At 42.4% G+C, this 19,104-nt stretch overlaps 1 protein-coding gene across 9 annotated transcripts in view; it reads left to right on the top strand.

Moving 5' to 3' along the window:
* The first annotated feature begins 469 nt into the window (after positions 1-469).
* The window catches only part of ago4 (argonaute RISC component 4), a 34,837-nt gene continuing 16,202 nt past the window's right edge, over positions 470-19,104 (top strand). For 4 of the 9 annotated variants that reach the window (XM_042310326.1, XM_042310325.1, XM_042310321.1 and 1 more), the window contains exons 1-9: positions 470-674; positions 8,250-8,433; positions 8,812-8,932; positions 10,669-10,847; positions 11,350-11,486; positions 12,347-12,499; positions 17,414-17,501; positions 17,702-17,849; positions 18,233-18,352. In XM_042310326.1, coding sequence (XP_042166260.1) covers positions 656-674; positions 8,250-8,433; positions 8,812-8,932; positions 10,669-10,847; positions 11,350-11,486; positions 12,347-12,499; positions 17,414-17,501; positions 17,702-17,849; positions 18,233-18,352 — 1,149 coding nt within the window. In that variant the 5' untranslated portion in view covers positions 470-655. The remainder of the gene's footprint in view (positions 675-8,249; positions 8,434-8,811; positions 8,933-10,668; positions 10,848-11,349; positions 11,487-12,346; positions 12,500-17,413; positions 17,502-17,701; positions 17,850-18,232; positions 18,353-19,104) is intronic. The other 5 variants (XM_024396059.2, XM_042310323.1, XM_042310322.1 and 2 more) reach the window with 3 other exon arrangements.

Raw genomic sequence — 19,104 nt, 5'->3', positions numbered from 1 at the left:
TCATTTCACCAGAATCAGACCCTATATATCTATTGGAAAGCAGCATCAAGCTCATCACCGTTCACTTTCACCATCCTCTGAAATTCATCATAATATATTTAATCTGTAGCCCAATAAACTGTATGGTTTCCGGAGTCGTAGTGGGAGGACCACACACCATATTATCGCGTGACTCCAAGTGCACTTCGACATGATGGTTATTATATAAAGGGAAATGTAGCAAGATTATCTGGAGATAGGGGATGACATGATCATTTATAGTCTAATGACAAACACGTGAAATACAGCTACTACGTAAGTACTGTACTATGATGTAGTAGCCTATTGTATGAATGAGTCACATTTACAGTAAAAGGTATGAGTAGTGTACTAACCATAAGTGCCCATGGGTGGTGTTCTTTTGCTACTGCTGTAATTCACTTTGCGCAAGCGCAGAGTTATTTTATATCACCTCCTCGCGCATGCTCATTTCCAAATCCACAGGATATGTGTTAAATCACTCAGAAGACAACGCATCCACAATACCTCTGGACATCTACGCATTATATTCCCTTTCTTAAATTAGCCCCCCCTCAGCGTCGCAATACCGCCCCCAATTTCAGTGTCGGTACGGAGCCGCCAGGCCGGGACAGAGACGGAGAGAGAGCCCTCGGCCATGGAAGCGCTCGGACCCGGTAAGAGGATGATATGAGAAGCCCATATCGGGGGTGTGTGCGCCTATTCATTGCGCAACTGGGAACCGTGGTTGTAGTTAGGCCTCGGCGACAGAGAAAAAACAAACAAGCATATCAGGCCCAACGTGAGTGGCATATTAATACAACGGAGATAAGGTTCTGTCCATGAGTTCTACAGCCTGATAAGCACATGTTATATAAGACAAATCGAGTGATTTGTTTTTGTTTCTCGGCTGCTGCTTTTATATCTGAAGACCGCAGCTCCAGACGATGGTTGGATGGCATTGTGTGTATGTGGGGGGGATTTAACCAAGACCTTCCTTCCGTGTCGTGTGTTTACGATTGTCTGTAGTTATCTAGCCCATCGTTTCATCATCAAACACGCTATTTATTCAGCATCATGATACGATTAAAATGATTCCAGTTGAAATAGGTATGCCCTCAAGCCAATATAGCATTAGAAAACGTTAAAATATGAAGCCTAGTAATAAGTAATTGTACAATCGACAGTAGGGAAGGGAACTCTGGCGTCTCGTTCGTACTGTCCTTTCTACCTATTGAACGCAACGAGGTACAGTAGCTAACATCACAATACTGTTATCATGTCTTTGTTCACGCTGAAATATTTCAATATTATCGACTGTTTGGTGGCAATAATACATTTAAATGTGTTTTATATGCTCGCTAGCATTTCTGTCAATACTCGGCGGTTTGCGCGCCACCGTCGCCTGCCCGTGCCTGGGAGGAAATCAACGTGCACTCGTGCATGCATGGAATGGAGCCTGCCTTGAGTAGAATGCGTACTACTATTTATCGATCGAACTTGCAAGCCATCGCCATACTCCCATGACCATAGTTGAGTTCAGGATATCACGCACGCTAGATGCCTTAATAATGCTGCATTGACAATTGATCTATTAATCTTTTTCACACCTGATATACAACTAACTTTCATGCAGCTGGTGAGAATTCCTGTCTTTATTATATGGGATTACCAAGTTATCACCTCTTTGTCGCCTGATATAGAAACAATTGTCACCAGCAATGCAACACTCATGCCATCAGTTTACTGCCACATGTCTATCAATTCTTCTAATTTTCTTGTGTTTTAACCATTTCCATGCTAAGGTAAAATGTCACTAGGCAGTATAAAGCAGTGTGTGGGTAAAGTCACAGGGGAAGCCAAGTCAATATTACAATTTTAAAAAAGCCATATTACAACCTATGTTGTGATAATTGGGTTTTTGCTCTATAACCCATTTGTTCATACGTCACCGTAATATACAATAAGGCCAATATAACAAAAATGCAGTCACAGTGGCAGAGTAAATTCAACTACACATATGTTTGTTTCATCACAAAACTGAAGAGCACCATCTGTCCAGTGAAATCCACAAAGACAATATTGCATGTCAAACAGCATGGTCATGACCTACAGCAAGGTCCAGCAAAATCATATTTTTGACAGTTTACTAAACAACTGCTGATTTTAGAATCACAATGATACCGTAAGCCTGCAGAAAGACAACAAGATCACTGCCTCAGCTATTGCAGCACCATTTTAACTTAATTTTATAACATCATCAAATCAACAAGACTATTTATGCTCATTGAAAACATAAAGCTGCCAAAAACAATTGAATCCAATCAATGTTCCTAAATATCATATGGCTGTGCACAGTGTGGCTGTGCATAGTACTGATTCTGTGTGCATGCGCACCCAATTAAAACATAATTTAAAAAAAACGTGGCCTACTTGTGGTCTTGTTGAACGCCAATGCCATCCTCCTCTCTTTCATGTTGGCAAAACTGTCTATGGCTCTGTCATAAAGTACATATTTCGTTTTTGTCATAATTCTACCTAGCTAAGATGCTTGCTAGCCTAACTTCATTACATGGGCAACAATGAACCAGATAAGTTGATTAAAGGATCAAACCCTTTTTTTCAATCCAAATCTAACTCCCTGTAGTTCAGGACCTGAATCAAGGATATGCATATTCTTGATACCATTTGAAAGGTAACACTTTGACGTTTGTGGAAATGTGAAATGAATGTAGGAGAATATAACATAAGATCTGGTAAAAGATGGTAATAGAAATAAAAAACATGCTTTTTTTGTATTTTTTTGTATTGTCTTTGAAATGCAAGAGAAAGACAAATGTATTCCAGCACAGGCACAATTTAGACTTAGGCCTCTAGCTAGCAGTAGTGTATGTGCAAAGTTATAGACTGATCCAATGAACCATTGCATTTCTGTTCAAAATGTTGTATCAAGTCTGCCCAAATGTGCCTAATTGGTTTATTAATCCATTTTCAAGTTCATAACTGTGCACTCTCCTCAAACAATAGCATGGTATTCCTTTGCTGTACTAGCCACTGTAAATTGGACAGTGCAGTTAGATTAACAATAATTTAAGCTTCCTGTCTATGTCCTGGGAAATGTTCTTGTTACTTACAACCTCATGCTAATCGCATTAGCATATGTTAGCTACCAATCCTGTAGCGGATAGCTTGTTAAAGTGAGCCTACAAGGCTACATATTGAACTTAAATCGTCTCAGGCCAGTGGCACAATAAATGCATTTATGGTAAGAACAGAATCACCATCATAATCATTAGCCTATACAGAGAATTATGTTAAAAAAAACAAGTCCAAATACTCATCTCATACATGTCTTAGGAAAGGGTTGATTTAGCAAGCTTTCTACTACAGGAAAACTACCCAAGCAGACCTGAAACAGATCTGACAATGACGTTTTGCTGTTGATTGGTGTGAAGCCAAATCCAAACCTGCGCCGTCGAGAGGTGTTTTGCTGCACCAGGACACAACCCACACTTGAACTCAGCTCAAAGCTGATTGGCTAATTAAAATTATTTCGATTTTTTTTTTAATAAAGGGAGGCCAGATGCTTGCTGGCATCAGTCAATCAAATGCTAAAGCTGCAACATGGGGTGGCAGGTAGCCTAGTGGTTAGAGCGTTGGGCCAGTAACCGAAAGGTTGCTGGATCGAATCCCCGAGCTGACAACGTAAAAATCTGTCGTTCTACCCCTGGACAAGGCAGTTAACTCACTGTTCCTTGGAGGGCTGTCATTGTAAAAAGCAATATATATATAATAATAATTCTTAACTGGCTTGCCTAGTTAAATAAAGGTTACGGCATGTCATACTCTTTTGGGCCAGACTGCATCAGATACATGGGCTACACAGACTGAGACAGAGATGTGCTGTTTTCCTTGCTCTGATGATTGGTATTATGGAAGGCTTCAATGGTTGTTTTAACCCCAGTTCTAGCCATGTAATCTTCCTCCCTGAGAGAGCCTACTAGTTTAGTATGCAACCCAGTGGCGGTCTGTGCCGTTTTAAGATGAGGGAGGACATTTTTTTTTTAATGAGCTTGACCTTATTTCTATTACACCATATTGGATGGCTGTCATTCATATTCCATTCACCCAGTTCAATGTTACAGCGATAGCTTGAAGCTACTACATGATACTCAAAATGTCCTTTTACCCATCATGACGTTTCTACAACCTAGCCTATGAATGAAAGTTTACAATGTAGGTGCACACAGGTTGAGACAAATTTGACGTTGCTCAGTGACACATTCAATACTGCCTTTCACATGGGTGAACATTCGTCCCAACAGTTGCAAACAAGAGTTTCTATTGGACAATTTCATGTATGTTTATCCCGTTTCGTTTGCTTCCATTTTAAGAAATGTTTTTCAACAGAATCGGTGGAATCAATATACACCTGGTCATGCATAAACACATTTCGCTTTCATAGCAGCCACGTTGTATTCCTTCTAGCATCTATGTGCTCTTCTCTTACCTTTTCCCTTCGCTTATGGACTTCAATGCACAACACATCAGCTGTATGTGACCAGGCGAAAAAACCTTTCTAAGGCCAAACCATATCATAACTGGTACACACAGTCTACATCATTGTCACCATATTAGCTAAAGTAATGAAATGGTCAACCCAGTTAATATAACTAACGTGTTAGTAAACATTTGTGTATAGTCAGTAAGCAGTTTAGCACTTACACCGGCTGGCCCCGGTGTCAATAAACAAATAAAAAGAAAAGCTTACTTTGACTTGGAAGCGTTCCAGTGTTGTATTGGATAGTCATAACCAGCTAGCTAACATAGTATTCCTCTGTTTGAGTAGGCTAAACTAGCTAGGTGCTTTTGCTAGCTAAGTGAAACTAAAAGTGATGTTATGCAGTTCTAGCTAGCTGTAGCTTATGCTTTCAGTACTATATTAATTATCTGATCCTTTGATTGGGTGGACAACATGTCAGTTCATGCTGCAAGAGCTCTGATAGGTTGGAGGACGTCCTCCGGAAGTTGTCATAATTACTGTGTAAGTCTTTGGAAGGGAGTGAGAACCATGAGCCTCTTCGCTTTTGTATTGAAGTCAGTGTACCCAGAGGAGGATGGAAGCTAGTTGTCCTCCGGCTACACCACGGTGCTACCTCAGAGTGCTGTTGAGGCTACTGTAGACCTTCTTTAAAAATAATTTATTTTAATAAATCATTTGGTGCCGTGAATATATTTAGTATAGTTTTCTCTAGAAAGGATAACTTTTTAAATGTTTTGCATTTGAATTTATGAAATTTTGTTAAAAGGATGGTCCTCCCCTTCCTCCACTAATGCAAATCCATGGCTTTTTGTTCACAGCTGGCATTCTGCTTACTGTTGTCTATGACAAAATATCAAAAAGAGCAAGTGATGGTCTTTCAAGAAATCATTGCAACACAGTCCACCCAAATAACCTCCTTATCAGCTGTAGCTCCCTGAGCAGCAACATCACATACAGTACATGAACGCTTGTATAGGTAGAAAATGTAATTGTCTTCCTGGTGGAAATTAGTTTTAATGTCGCATGATCCATAAAAATGACCATAAACAAAGGAATGTAGGACATAAAATAACGACAGCAGATGGGTGTTTTCAGTAGACTAACCTTAGTTGACCCATAGTATGGGCCTAGGCAGTTTAATCTACAAGACACGGGCCTAGCTGGCCACTAGCTATCGCCTGTGTCTTGTGGTTATGAATGGCTGATGTTCCCCCAGCAGTCTCCAGGCCACTTACAACTGGCCCTTCTATTTTCCACTGTGTAGTCCAGGTGATTTACAGATGACTGCATGTCCCTCACAGTCAATGTCATTACTGACTCATCAGCACAATGCATCCTGTCTGCAGGTTAAGCCCCATTCTCACGTCACACGCTACACAAGCTAGAGGCCTAAGTGTAAACACAATGACCTCCCCTCAATATCACCCACACTGTATTTCCTGTCAAATACACCCCCATATCTCACTTGCACTAGAGTAAAACAAAAATGTATGCTTTATGGTAGTAGGCTTATCTGTTGACCGGTGGCCCGTAGCAGCTTTGCCTAGCCAGTAAATATAAATCATGACTGAAGAAGGTTTTGTATCTGTTACGACCATGAACCTAACCCTAGTGCCTTTTCCTTGGTCTCCCAACTGCAAGGTACTATTGGCCAGACTGTTAGACTCTAAGGAATTTTACGTACTACACCTTTTATTTACTACATAAATCACCTTAAAATGTGAATGATGATTCAGTTAATAGACCAACAACCAGTGCTCCTCATTTTTAAGTCTTATGCTCAGTCATTTAATCACATAAGTATCAAATAACCAGCGGAAAAATCATTATTTCCCCACAAATGTAATTGTGGTGGTCTGCTTTATCTGATAGCGTTCTCCTTTGGTGCAGTACAGCCATGGTAACCGCTTGGCTTTGAGATTGGCTTAAATCGCCTAAGAATCACAGTGAAGCCGCATGCTTACATCGTGGCCATGTACAATGCATTCATTTGCGTGGACAGTGGGCTTGATTGTCACATGCACTACATATATTACAATCAGCCAGGCCCTTCAGGTTGCTGCTGCAGGCTTGAACCCATAGTTGAGGTACCATTGAGACACCCTCATTAGTGGGGGTGGCAGGGAGGTACGTGGTGTAGGTTTGGGGAGGGGTCCAAGCATTCCACACACTGACAACCCCTCTCAACTGCCCTGAGGCAGCAGCTGAGGGGGCTATATATAGAGCCGGTGCTGTTTTTGGTGAAAGTGGGTGAGTCAGGGTGACCCAACCTGACTGCTACCGCTGGGATCCCTCTTTCTGAACCTCACCTACAGCACACACGTATGAACACACACCATGCCGCCCGGGGCTTTTGTTGCTCCCATGGCAGTAATTTACTGGGATATGGAGGATTAGGGAGGGGGGTGTTTAGGGGGGATGAGGGCATGCAGGGAGCGTGTTTTTTTTAGGAAGCACAGAGAGGGTCCTGATTGCTCCCCCTTGGGCTTCACTTGCTAACTGGAGCGTGGCGGTGCATCAGGTTCAGGACCCCCGCAGCCCCCTTGTTGTCAGTTGACAAAAGCAGTAAGCATCCCATTCCCTCTTACACCCAGCCTTCAATCATGAGAAGCTCAACTCTTCCCTTTCCCTCTCTACATGCACTGCATCTTGAATGTGTAGGCCTAATTATTTTTTTTACATTTTGTTTTTATACGTACCGAGTAGTTGAAATTCGATAGTTCCCCCTATTTTATCATCCATTATTTTAACACAAATTCAAATTTAAATGTAAGACACAAGTATACAATACAGTGGTGCATCCCACTTCCAAACATCCACTCAAATGATTGTTGTATTTTCATTGGCTGGATGAATTGCTCAGGACACATGCCTGTGAGTCAGTATTGGGGCTTGGTATATTAGGCCTACACATTTAACATTGGGAAATACACAAATTGTATGAGCACATCTTGTATCAGACAGGAGTGCGGAGGCAGTGTTTGTTGAGTGTGTAACTGTAATCCCGACGGTCTCTGCGGACCCCCATCTGGCCCTGCTTCCCTCCGTCTGTCTCCGACACGCTGCTCTTTGTCTGGGGCGGGCCCTGTGCGTCAGTCTATGGTCTGGCTGTAATGGGTAGCTGGGGCGGGCCAGTGTGTAATTGCGGGTCATTGTTTTGTCCTCCTGTTGACCTATCTGGGTTGGAGGCCAGAGTGATGGATGTTGTGGGTGGGTAGTCGTGACGTGTTGGAGTTCATGCGGGAAACTGTGGCAAGTAGGCGATTGAACAGATTTCAAAAATGGATTGTGCAAATTGACAAACAATTCTACAATAAGGGCAAAAAAGAAACTGCAAACGCATGCAGCAATTTTTGTTGGTCAGTTTGTATTAATTTCTGAGCGTCCTGTCGAAATAGCTTAGCTACCAACCAATAATTGCACCCACGGTGGTCAATATGCTGCTTAGCCACATTGCCAAAACAAATTAGTCTGAGACCAAAAAGCCTCTTAACTACTTACTTCTCCTTTCCTCTTAAAGTGTAACTTTAACAGGATCTTATTCATTAGAGCACATCGTAGAAAAAGATTTTGCACCACAAACAAAAACGAGCATTTCAGGTTCGGGTACCCCCTCACTGTTTCTGTTTTCTTCCGTTTGGTACCTAGTGAATACGAACCAGCTGAAATGAATGTATCAATTAACAAATGTGTGTGTTTCTGTGTTTGGACCCCCCTATAGGCCCGTCGGCCCCCACCTCCCTCTTCCAGCCCCCGCGGAGACCTGGCATGGGCACTGTGGGGAAGCCCATCCGCCTGCTGGCAAACCACTTCCAGGTGCAGATTCCCAAGATTGATGTCTATCATTACGATATCGACATCAAGCCTGAGAAACGGCCTCGGAGGGTCAACCGGTAAATACAACTGGACATAGAGGGGGAAGGAGAGACATTTCTCTCTTGAGGGGAGCTAGAAGGTGGAAATGAATTTTCATTGGAAGGAAGAGAGAGCAAGGTCTTAAGTTGATCATTTGAGGGTTTGTGTGTTTGGTGGAGGCTTTTTGGGGAGTTGAGGGAATGGAAGTGTGTACATGTTAGCTAAATAAGTCTAACTCAAGTGCGAGTTGTACTTGTGAAAATAAAAATGGGTATTTAACGTCAGGGCGGGTGGGAAGTTGTTTATTTGAATAATGTATTGGGAGGGACAGTGAAGACCAGAATATAGTACCGTAAAGCAGTACAGTCGATGTGATTGCATTATCTGACCAGCTCATGATTCCCCCTCTCTCACAGGGAGGTGGTGGACACCATGGTTCGCCACTTCAAGATGCAGATCTTTGGTGATCGACAACCGGGCTACGACGGGAAGAGAAACATGTACACGGCCCATCCACTACCCATCGGGAGAGACAGGGTAAGCAACCGTCTAAACTATACTATTGTACCTCTAGTTTTAGCGACAATGTAATGGGTTTTCTCTCCATCCCAGCACCGCTGTCAGTTCTTGAAAGGTTTTTGGGATTTTCCTGTCACATCCAGAACCACTGGATCCATTTGCCCAAAAAGCGATGTGCATCTGTTTATTCCAGGCCTTGACCAGTTTCTTTAGATATACTGTCAGGTCCACCATTATTAAAGAATGATTGATTAAAAAAGACTGTATAAAATAAATATATTGTATGCTCCAAAAAATATACATCTATTTTATACTAATACATTTACCCCATTTACCGGTTGGTGGTTGGAATTGAAGAGGTTTCTCCAATCTCACTCACTGATAACTCAGAGGGTTTCCTCAATTGGCTGCATGTAACTGGTTTAAAAATCACTTGACAGATGGAACTCAATGTATTTCTACTGACGGTGTTACATCTGGTTTCCTGGATATTACGAAATGTGTCCCGCAGGGGGTGATTCTGGGTCCTGTACTTTTTATTGTTGACATGAACAACATTGTAAAATGTTCACCTGCACTTGTATGCCGATAATACTGTTGTGTATGCTATTTCTCCCAGGGTTGACCATGCTTTGTCTGAACTAAAGTCTGCCTTCATTGTATTACAGAAACTTAATTGACTTGAAATTAATACAGAATGCAGATAAAGCACCTAAAAAATACATGTAAAAAAAGTCTGATTTAAGGATATGTACTTTGGATGGTGTCCATATTGATTGTGTCCCTGCTTACAAATATCTGGTTAGATGAAAGCTGTCTTTTTAAAAAGCATATTGATGGGTTGGTTAATAAGAAGCTGCGAATAAAAATGGGCTTCTTCTATAGAAATAGGTCCTGCCTCTCACTGAATGGTAGAAAGCAGATGAATCAGTAGACGTTCCTATCGGTCCTGGACTATGACATCATCTACAGTATATTAATGCAGCTGCCACGTCGTTAAAGCCGTCAGATGCAGTTTATTATAGTGCACTGCGCTTTATTATGGGTGCTAGTTTCAGTACTCGCCACTGCATTCTATACCAGAAGGTTGGTTGGCTCTCTTTTTATGTCACGTAGGTTGGTACGTTATGTTTTAATTTATAACTCTCGAAATTCCTTTGGCTTCTAAGGAGTTTTCTTGCACATTTCTTCTTTGTTTAAAAAAATAAAAATCTTCAAACTGTTCTTAAATTTGACATTCATGTGCCTCTAGGGTTATTCAGAAAGCTGAGGACCATATTATTGATGAATGCACTTACTTTTATATTTTTTATGACCGTGTTTTTCTTTCTGCTATTTATATTTTGATGTGTGTATTTTCTCTAACGTGTGTAATTCAGGGCTCATCTGTAAGAGACCTTGGTCTCAGTATGTAAAGGTTAAATAAAAATACAAATGAAAAAGGTGAGGTATTGAAAACAGGGGTGCCAATAGTTTTGACCCCTGTCTTTTTCAGAGGGGGAAAAAAAAGTACTTAAATAAAATCTGTTATCTGAGCAATTGTATTAGTATAAAATAAAACTTTTCAAAACAAAATGGTGAATAATAAAAAAGCATAGTATATGTATTTATTTGACAGTCCATTTTTGCTCCTCTTTATCAATAATTTTGGACCTCACGGTATAGCTCAGAGCATATCACAAATGTCTTTATTTGTGGCTTTCCTGACCTTGTAACCATTCCCCAACACCCTTCCCTCTGTCTCTCTCCTCTAGGTGGATCTGGAGGTGACTCTACCGGGGGAGGGGAAGGACCAGACCTTCAAGGTGTCGCTGCAGTGGGTGTCGGTGGTGAGCCTGCAGATGCTCCTGGAGGCCCTTTCAGGCCACAATGAGGTCCCCGAGGACTCTGTTCAGGCCTTGGACGTCATCACCCGCCACCTGCCTTCCATGAGGTAAATGTTCCCACTATATGGCTAACCTGCGATGTGGAAATGGGCTATTATGTGAACATTTATGTACACACATTTGCTTGTTGGTTTAAGTTTATGGTTAGACATATGAGGTACACGGCTTCTATAACTTGGCCCCATAACACCTCTCTCTTCCTGTGGCAAAATACCAGTTGTTCATGGATTCATTGCGTTGTTATATCTTGGCATCCTATATCAAATAGTCTTGCCCGTATAAACAGTGAATAACTTTATGGCCAGTTTCCACACACAGTTCCAAATAAATAACTCTGTGCCTATGACCTAATTTCATAAGAACATCAAGCAGATACTTTGAGGTGTAGAATAGTGTAACAGTATTTTTCCCAGAGGGAATTTCTGTTGTCATTCTGAGGGGTGAAGAGTGATCTCTTCCAGAATAATCTTGTCTGTCATTTTTTTGCTACATTGTGATCCCTCTAACTGAACCAGTTCTCTAACTGACTCTCCATGTGGATGTTTCCAGGTACACTCCAGTGGGACGCTCCTTCTTCTCCCCTCCAGAGGGCTACTACCACCCACTGGGCGGAGGGAGGGAGGTATGGTTCGGCTTCCATCAGTCGGTCCGTCCTGCCATGTGGAACATGATGCTCAACATCGATGGTAAGAGCCCTTTGTGTGTCTTTAGGTTAGCCTTACATGCTGACCAGACCGGACACGTCGCGTGCGCGGCAAAATAAATGTAGAAATCCATGTTGTTCAATTATTGCACCCACACTGCTCGCACGAGCCAATGAGCGTCTGCGACGGCAATGGCTAAAATAGACGTCATTCCTATTTCTGACGCAGATCGCACTGAAAGTCCTGCCTCTCCCATCTCCTCATTGGTTTATAGAAGTAGGTACCCACGTGCCGCCATCTCATTGGTTATACCCACGTGGGTGATTGAAAGACGAACTTTGTTGTGGTAATACAATGAAAGTTTAGATGCGATCACCATATAAATTCAAAGATTGAAAAAGCCTGGAAGGAGGAGAGTTGACTAGAAACGATTCGGTTGGCCGATTTATGTGTGGATTAATTGTCGGAGTAGGGGACCTTGTGCAGTTCAGGTAAAATAACAACTCAATGTTTATATCCCAGGACAAATTAGCTAGCAACAGCAAGCTAGCTAAAAAGGACAAATTAACATTAGCTAGCAAGTGCAAGCTAACTAGCTAAATTGCCACACATGTTTAATGCTTTTCGACCTGTCCCCAAATTAATGTCATTGGTTCAGAGTTTGTTTTGATATTTTAACCTGTGTGTCGCGTTTGATTTAGGGGGGAAAATACATTTATGCATGATGGCGCACGTGCGTAGCCGGTTTGGGTTCCGTGTTAGTTATCTTCTGACTGTAGTCAATACAATGACTCAATAATGTACAAATCCAAGGCTGTGTTTGTGTTGGAGTAATATAACGTGTATTGATGTTTGCTTTGGTCGTGAACCTTACATCTGTCTCGCTTTGTCCCCCCCCACAGTCTCTGCCACCGCTTTCTACCGTGCCCAGCCTGTGATCGAGTTCATGTGCGAGGTGCTGGACATCCAGAACATCAACGAGCAGACCAAGCCACTCACCGACTCCCAACGCGTCAAGTTCACCAAGGAGATCCGAGGTGGGTGGGGACCTGCAGGTCAGACCAATGTTTTTACCATGTTTCTACACACCAAGGCTGCATTTGAAATGGCACCCTATAAACGTGTTGGCTGACACTGTCACGAAACCAATGCGCACGCTTCAATGGGGCAGAAGTGTGTGTTGTGATTCTGGATTGCCAGATGGCTAGAAACAATGACAAGAAGCTGCAATAAGGGGGATTGTAGGTGGCTCGTTTCCACTAGTTTTATATTGTTCTTGGTACCATGTCTTGTTTGATACCAAGTCTATGCTAATATGGCAAAATTTCATTAGCCAGGTAACCAACAACTCTAACGATGTATTTGAGAGACAACAAGTGCTCATTGTGCAAATGTATTTGTTTTCAATTAATATTGGAGACAAAATATAGTTGACATGTTGTCAACAATCTAAGCCAACCCCTTCTGTTTTGCCCCATAGTTGCGCACGTGTCGGTTTTGTTGCTAAACAACCAACCATTCTCTTCACTGTATGATGCACTACTTTTGAGCCCTAGTCAAAAGTAGTACACTACATAGGAAATAGTGTGACATTTCGGAGCCTTATTAGACAGCATCCACCCACCCAGACAACTGAACTGTACTACACTGAGAATTGTGAGGGTCTCGTGTCAAGTCCATTCCAATGCATGAAGTGAATTGAGAAACCAGTTTGAGAATTGTGAAAAGTCTTTACTGACAATAAATGACCCTTTTAACTCGTATCTCTTGACTTGAATTTCAATGTATATAAATTGAAATGGAATTGACACCCATCTGTGCTGTACACCCATAATCTGAATCCTAACGTGAGATATGCGTGCTTGACTTTAACTTAGTGTAACTTTTGTGTAAATCAGGGATGGGCAACTTTGATGGGGGTGGGTGACACAAAGTAACAGAACTCATCTTGAGGGCCCGCAGTGGCTCGTCGGTCTGCGTATCCACCCCACACTCACAGCACACACCCTGCGAGCAAAACATTCTAGCGGCCCACTTCGTGACAGCGAAGAGAAAACAAAAATATGTTTTAAAGTTAATTTCCTGCAATTCTGCTAGGGCTGTGCGGTATACCATATTTTACGATATACTGATATTTGAATGTTTGGTTTGTTAAATGTGATATTCAGTGTGTAACGTCCATTTCTATAATTTACTTCGCTACTTGAGTCATCTTTCACGCCATGCCACTTTCGAGACACACCTAGCCCCGCCCACTCAAGGAGCGCATTTGTTGTTCCTTGACCATGAGACACTTGCGTTCAGTCTTCATGGTCAATGAAGCACATGCAATGATGTTGATGACAACGATGCTGTTTTCACTTTGCTTCCTAATATAAATCCACTAGCGTTCTATAATTACATTATTAGTTTGTTTCTTACATCTGCAAACTGCTAGTTTGTCTTTGCAAGTTGGGCCTAAAACGGGTTAGCCGCTAATCGCTAGTTAGCTGGCTGAGTCAGAGGAAACGTACTTAGACATTACAGCCTGATAATACCAGTGACGGTGTAGACTTGAATCAACATGTTTGTGCAACAGTATATTAGAGGAATACACAAAGCATTTCTGTTAGCTTCATGAAGTAGCGAAGAGTGAACATTCAATGCAGCCGAAGATTATAGCGTCCCCTAGGAAACACTTATCAGCACTTTGGTTCTTACCTTGTCACAATAACTCCTCCCTGGCATTTTAATTCAATGTCATGTCAAAAAACACTGTTCAAAGTTCCCACTATTATATTCTAACTAAGTAGAATTAGCATAATCATTATATTTCCATGATTTGAACAGTTCACCCAAGTGTTTTGCTCGAAATCGCAAGTCAATTCCTAATTGCAACAATTGGTTAAAAATAAGGCCAAGATTGTTTGCCTGTGTCCTGCAGGCCTATGTGGAAATGAGGCAATTTTTTTGTTGAAGTTGAATAAAACAATCAGAATGGATGAAGACCCACTAAAATCCCTTAAAATGTATGTGTTGCCACCCTAAGGTCACGCACTACTCATAAAGCAAATTTATAACTCGTATTATTTTCGTTTTACCTCTATGGGATCGGTCCCCCCCCACAGGACTGTTGAGCTAACGTGCGCTAATCTGATTAACATGAGGTTGTAAGTAACAAGAACATTTCCCAGGACATAGCCATATCTGAATGGGCAGAAAGCTTAAATTCTTGGTAATCTAACTGCAGTGTCCAATTTACAGTAGCTATTACAGTGAAAGAATACCATGCTATTGTTTGAGGAGAGTGCACAGTTATGAACTTGACAATGGATTAATAAACCAATTAGGCACATTTGGGCAGACTTGATACAACAACTTGAACTGAAATGCAATGGTTCATTGGATCAGTCTAAAACTTTGCACATACACTGCTGCCATCTAGTGGCCAAAGTCTGTATTATTCCAGTTTAGGAGGAATTTATTGTGGCCTTTCTCTTGCATTTCAAAGATGGAACCTCTCTTAAAAAAACACATTAATTTCACATTTCCACAAACTTCAAAGTGTTACCTTTCAAATGGTATCAAGAATATGCATATCCTTGCTACAGGCAGTTAGATGTGGGTATGTCATTTTAGGCAAAAATTGAAAAAAAGGGGCTGATCCTTATGCCGCGATATCATAATTTGCCCATATCGCTGACCTCTAAATTTTATACATTTTGCCATGGGACGATTAGGAGATTTTGCAATTTTATAACTAATTTCCTGCAATTCTACACATTTTGCCATAGGGTGGAGGCAAATGTTTGCATTTTAATATGATATTTCATAATCAATGGGCCCGACCTCGGTTGATAATTCGACCACGCTTACTACAAGTTTAGACTGTCTCACGGCCAGCTAACTTACAATACTTTTTTTTTTTTGCTGACATGGTCTAATTGAGACTGCTGATGCACAACCACATTTCTAAATTGCACTGTCAACAGTAAGTTGAGACCCTGACTGAGTCCCCGTCCCCCCCAAATAAATATACACTGCTCAAAAAAATAAAGGGAACACTTAAACAACACAATGTAACTCCAAGTCAATCACACTTCTGTGAAATCAAACTGTCCACTTAGGAAGCAACACTGATTGACAATAAATTTCACATGCTGTTGTGCAAATGGAATAGACAACAGGTGGAGATTATAGGCAATTAGCAAGACACCCCCAATAAAGGAGTGGTTCTGCAGGTGGTGACCACAGACCACTTCTCAGTTCCTATGCTTCCTGGCTGATGTTTTGGTCACTTTTGAATGCTGGCGGTGCTTTCACTCTAGTGGTAGCATGAGACTGAGTCTACAACCCACACAAGTGGCTCAGGTAGTGCAGCTCATCCAGGATGGCACATCAATGCGAGCTGTGGCAAGAAGGTTTGCTGTGTCTTTCGGTGTAGTGTCCAGAGCATGGAGGCGCTACCAGGAGACGTGGAGTAGGCCGTAGGAGGGCAACAACCCAGCAGCAGGACCGCTACCTCCGCCTTTGCAAGGAGGAGCAGGAGGAGCACTGCCAGAGCCCCGCAAAATGACCTCCAGAAGGCCTCAAATGTGCATGTGTCTGCTCAAAAGGTCAGAAACAGACTCCACGAGGGTGGTATGAGGGCCCGATGTCCACAGGGGGGGGTTGTGCTTACAGCCCAACACCGTGCAGGACGTTTGGCATTTGCCAGAGAACACCAAGATTGGCAAATTCCCCACTGGCGCCCTGTGCTCTTCACTGTTGAAAGCAGGTTCACACTGAGCACGTGACAGAGTCTGGAGATGCCGTGGAGAACGTTCTGCTGCCCGCAACATCCTCCAGCATGACCGGTTTGGCGGTGGGTCAGTCATGGTGTGGGGTGGCATTTCTTTGGGGGGCCGCACAGCCCTCCATGTGCTCGCCAGAGGTAGCCTGAGGGTAGAGAACCCTTGTGCTGGAGACCATCCGCAAGACAATGCTAGACCTCATCAGGAGCATGCCTGCAAGAGGAAGGCATTGATGCTAGGACTGAGCTTTAGTCCAGGTCTGGGAGGAGATCAGGCCATCCGTCATCAGGAGGCCCAAGCAGGGAGAACATACAGGCACGTGGAGGCCACACACACACACACTACTGAGCCTCATTTTGACTTGTTTTAAGGATATTACATCAAAGTTGGATCAGCCTGTAGTGTGGTTTTCCACTTTAATTTTGAGTGTGATTCCAAATCCAGACCTCCATGGGTTGATAAATTTGATTTCCATTGATAATTTTTGTGATTTTGTCAGCACATTCAACTATCTAAAGAAAAAAGTAATAAGAATATTTCATTCATTCAGATCTAGGATGTGTTATTTTAGTGTTACCTTTTTTTGAGCAGTGTATATTTGAGATTCTTCAAAGTAGCCACCCTTTGCCTTGATGACAGCTTTGCACACTCTTGGCATTCTCTCAACCAGCTTCATGAAAGGTCCCAAAGACCACAGTGGCCTCCATCATTCTTAAATGTAAGAAGTTTGGAACCACCAAGACTCTTCCTATTTGTATTTTTTTATTTAACTAGGCAAGTCAATTAAGAACAAATTCTTATTTACGATGTCCACTGTGGTCTTGGGGTACCCTTCCCCAGATCTGTGCCTCGACACAATCCTGTCTCGTAGTTCTTCCAGTTGCCGATTCCTGGTGTAAATCATGCATTGATGTGAATGGGTTTTCACTTATGCACAGCCATCTCAAGTGAGAGTTAGGCTACGTGAGAAGGAAACCCGTCACCTCATATAAGAGCAAACCATAGTCTTGTCCAACAGTCAAAGATGAAACTGTCTAAAATTATCTGCTAAAATGTTTTGAATTACAAAGATTTTCAATGATGCCCCGGAATGTCAGTTTCAAATTCCACTGGTTATATCTCCCTCCTCTTCTGTCTCTGGCCCTATTTGTGATGTGCTCTTCTGGGTGTTTCTATGCGTATGCTTTTCGCTCTTAGGTCTGAAAGTCGAGGTCACCCACTGTGGTCAGATGAAGAGGAAATATCGCGTGTGCAATGTCACACGCCGTCCTGCCAGCCACCAAACGTAAGTGCTGCGATAGTCGCTACACATTCCAGAAGTTTATCTTATGTATTTTTAATCAACCTATCCAAACATATAAACCGTATCTATCTCTTGATACAAGATCATGTTGATGCAAAGACGAGACGCAGTGCTCTTTCCTTTTGCTCTTTTGTTTTATTCATACGGTTGATGAATATGTATTATGTCTGCCCATTGCTCAGGTTCCCCTTACAGCTGGAGAATGGCCAGGCCATGGAGTGTACAGTGGCTCAGTACTTCAAGCAGAAGTACAGCCTACAGCTAAAATACCCCCACCTGCCCTGTCTACAAGTGGGGCAGGAACAGAAGCACACCTACCTACCCCTGGAGGTAAGAGGGTGGCTCTAAAACGCACAGACACACACACACACACTCCACAAATGAAACCCCACTGTATGTATAGAATGCACTCAAGATATTGTTGCAAGTGATGTTTCTCTCACTGTGGTTTTCCAAGCCTTTGACTTTAATGAAATTGCATGAAGGCAACACGCATTGCAACTGCATACCCGATGGGTAGGGGGAGGGGTTTGGACCTGGGCATGGTCAGATTTTAGTTTCCACCTTCAGGTCATTAGGCACCAAATGGAAGAAAAGGAACTGAAACGGTAACGAGTACCTGGACTTGTCTAATAGAAACAAACCTTTTCATGTTTCTCCATTACTTGACTACTGTGATCGTCAGTAACTAACTATTCTCTGTCCGTATACAGGTTTGCAACATTGTGGCCGGGCAGCGCTGCATCAAGAAGCTGACAGATAACCAGACCTCCACCATGATCAAAGCTACAGCACGTTCTGCACCCGACAGGCAGGAGGAGATCAGCCGACTGGTGAGTGATTACTTGCACCCTCCGTGGTGGGAGTGTGAACTGCAACTCAGGAAGTGGAGCGCCGTAGTCCGACAGTACAGTATGGAACCGCATCTCTAATAGAAATCCCCAATCAGTTGTAGTTGATGTCAAGGCGATGTTGGCTAGTTAAGCTCATGCCCAGAAACACGTCATAGGGGTAACGGTTATCTCGTGCCGAACTAAGCCTGTGCAGGCCGTCAAAACAAAGGCACTCCTTCGATATAAAGTTGATTTTTGACGAAAATGAAAACGTGTCAGTTTGCCACTTTCATGAGGTTGTAGTAATAACATGTTCAACTACTTGAGGTATTAGCTCAAATCTAGGTTGTGCCTTTTAAGTTTCAAGAATTTATTCCATAGTTGTTAATTTTCAGTTTTTTCATTGACTTCTCGAACACCAAACCCTGGTCTGGTCTGTTTCGCAAGCGTTCCCGGAAGTCTCGTGACGTTGTACCTCTGGGTTTAGAAACTTTGTGCCGTAGTCTGAGGCAGCCATTCGTGTTTTTTTTGCAAGGAAAATGCACTGTTGGATCTTTTGAGTAGTTGCAAATATCTGTGTTACTGTTTTCTAAAGAAGTGTGGTTGTCCAGAAAAGGTCTGCAGTCTTGAAACCCCAACTCACATATCTCTTGCCTCATATGGCTTCCTTACTGAGTATTCCATGTCCCCCCCAATATAATCTGGGCCGGGTTACTGTAAAGTAACTTTGTGCTGAAAGGGCTTTATGAATG

This window comes from Oncorhynchus tshawytscha, linkage group LG31 (assembly GCF_018296145.1).
Source record: "Oncorhynchus tshawytscha isolate Ot180627B linkage group LG31, Otsh_v2.0, whole genome shotgun sequence".
Taxonomy (NCBI): Eukaryota; Metazoa; Chordata; class Actinopteri; order Salmoniformes; family Salmonidae; genus Oncorhynchus; species Oncorhynchus tshawytscha.
This window is presented reverse-complemented; position numbering and strand designations above follow the sequence as displayed.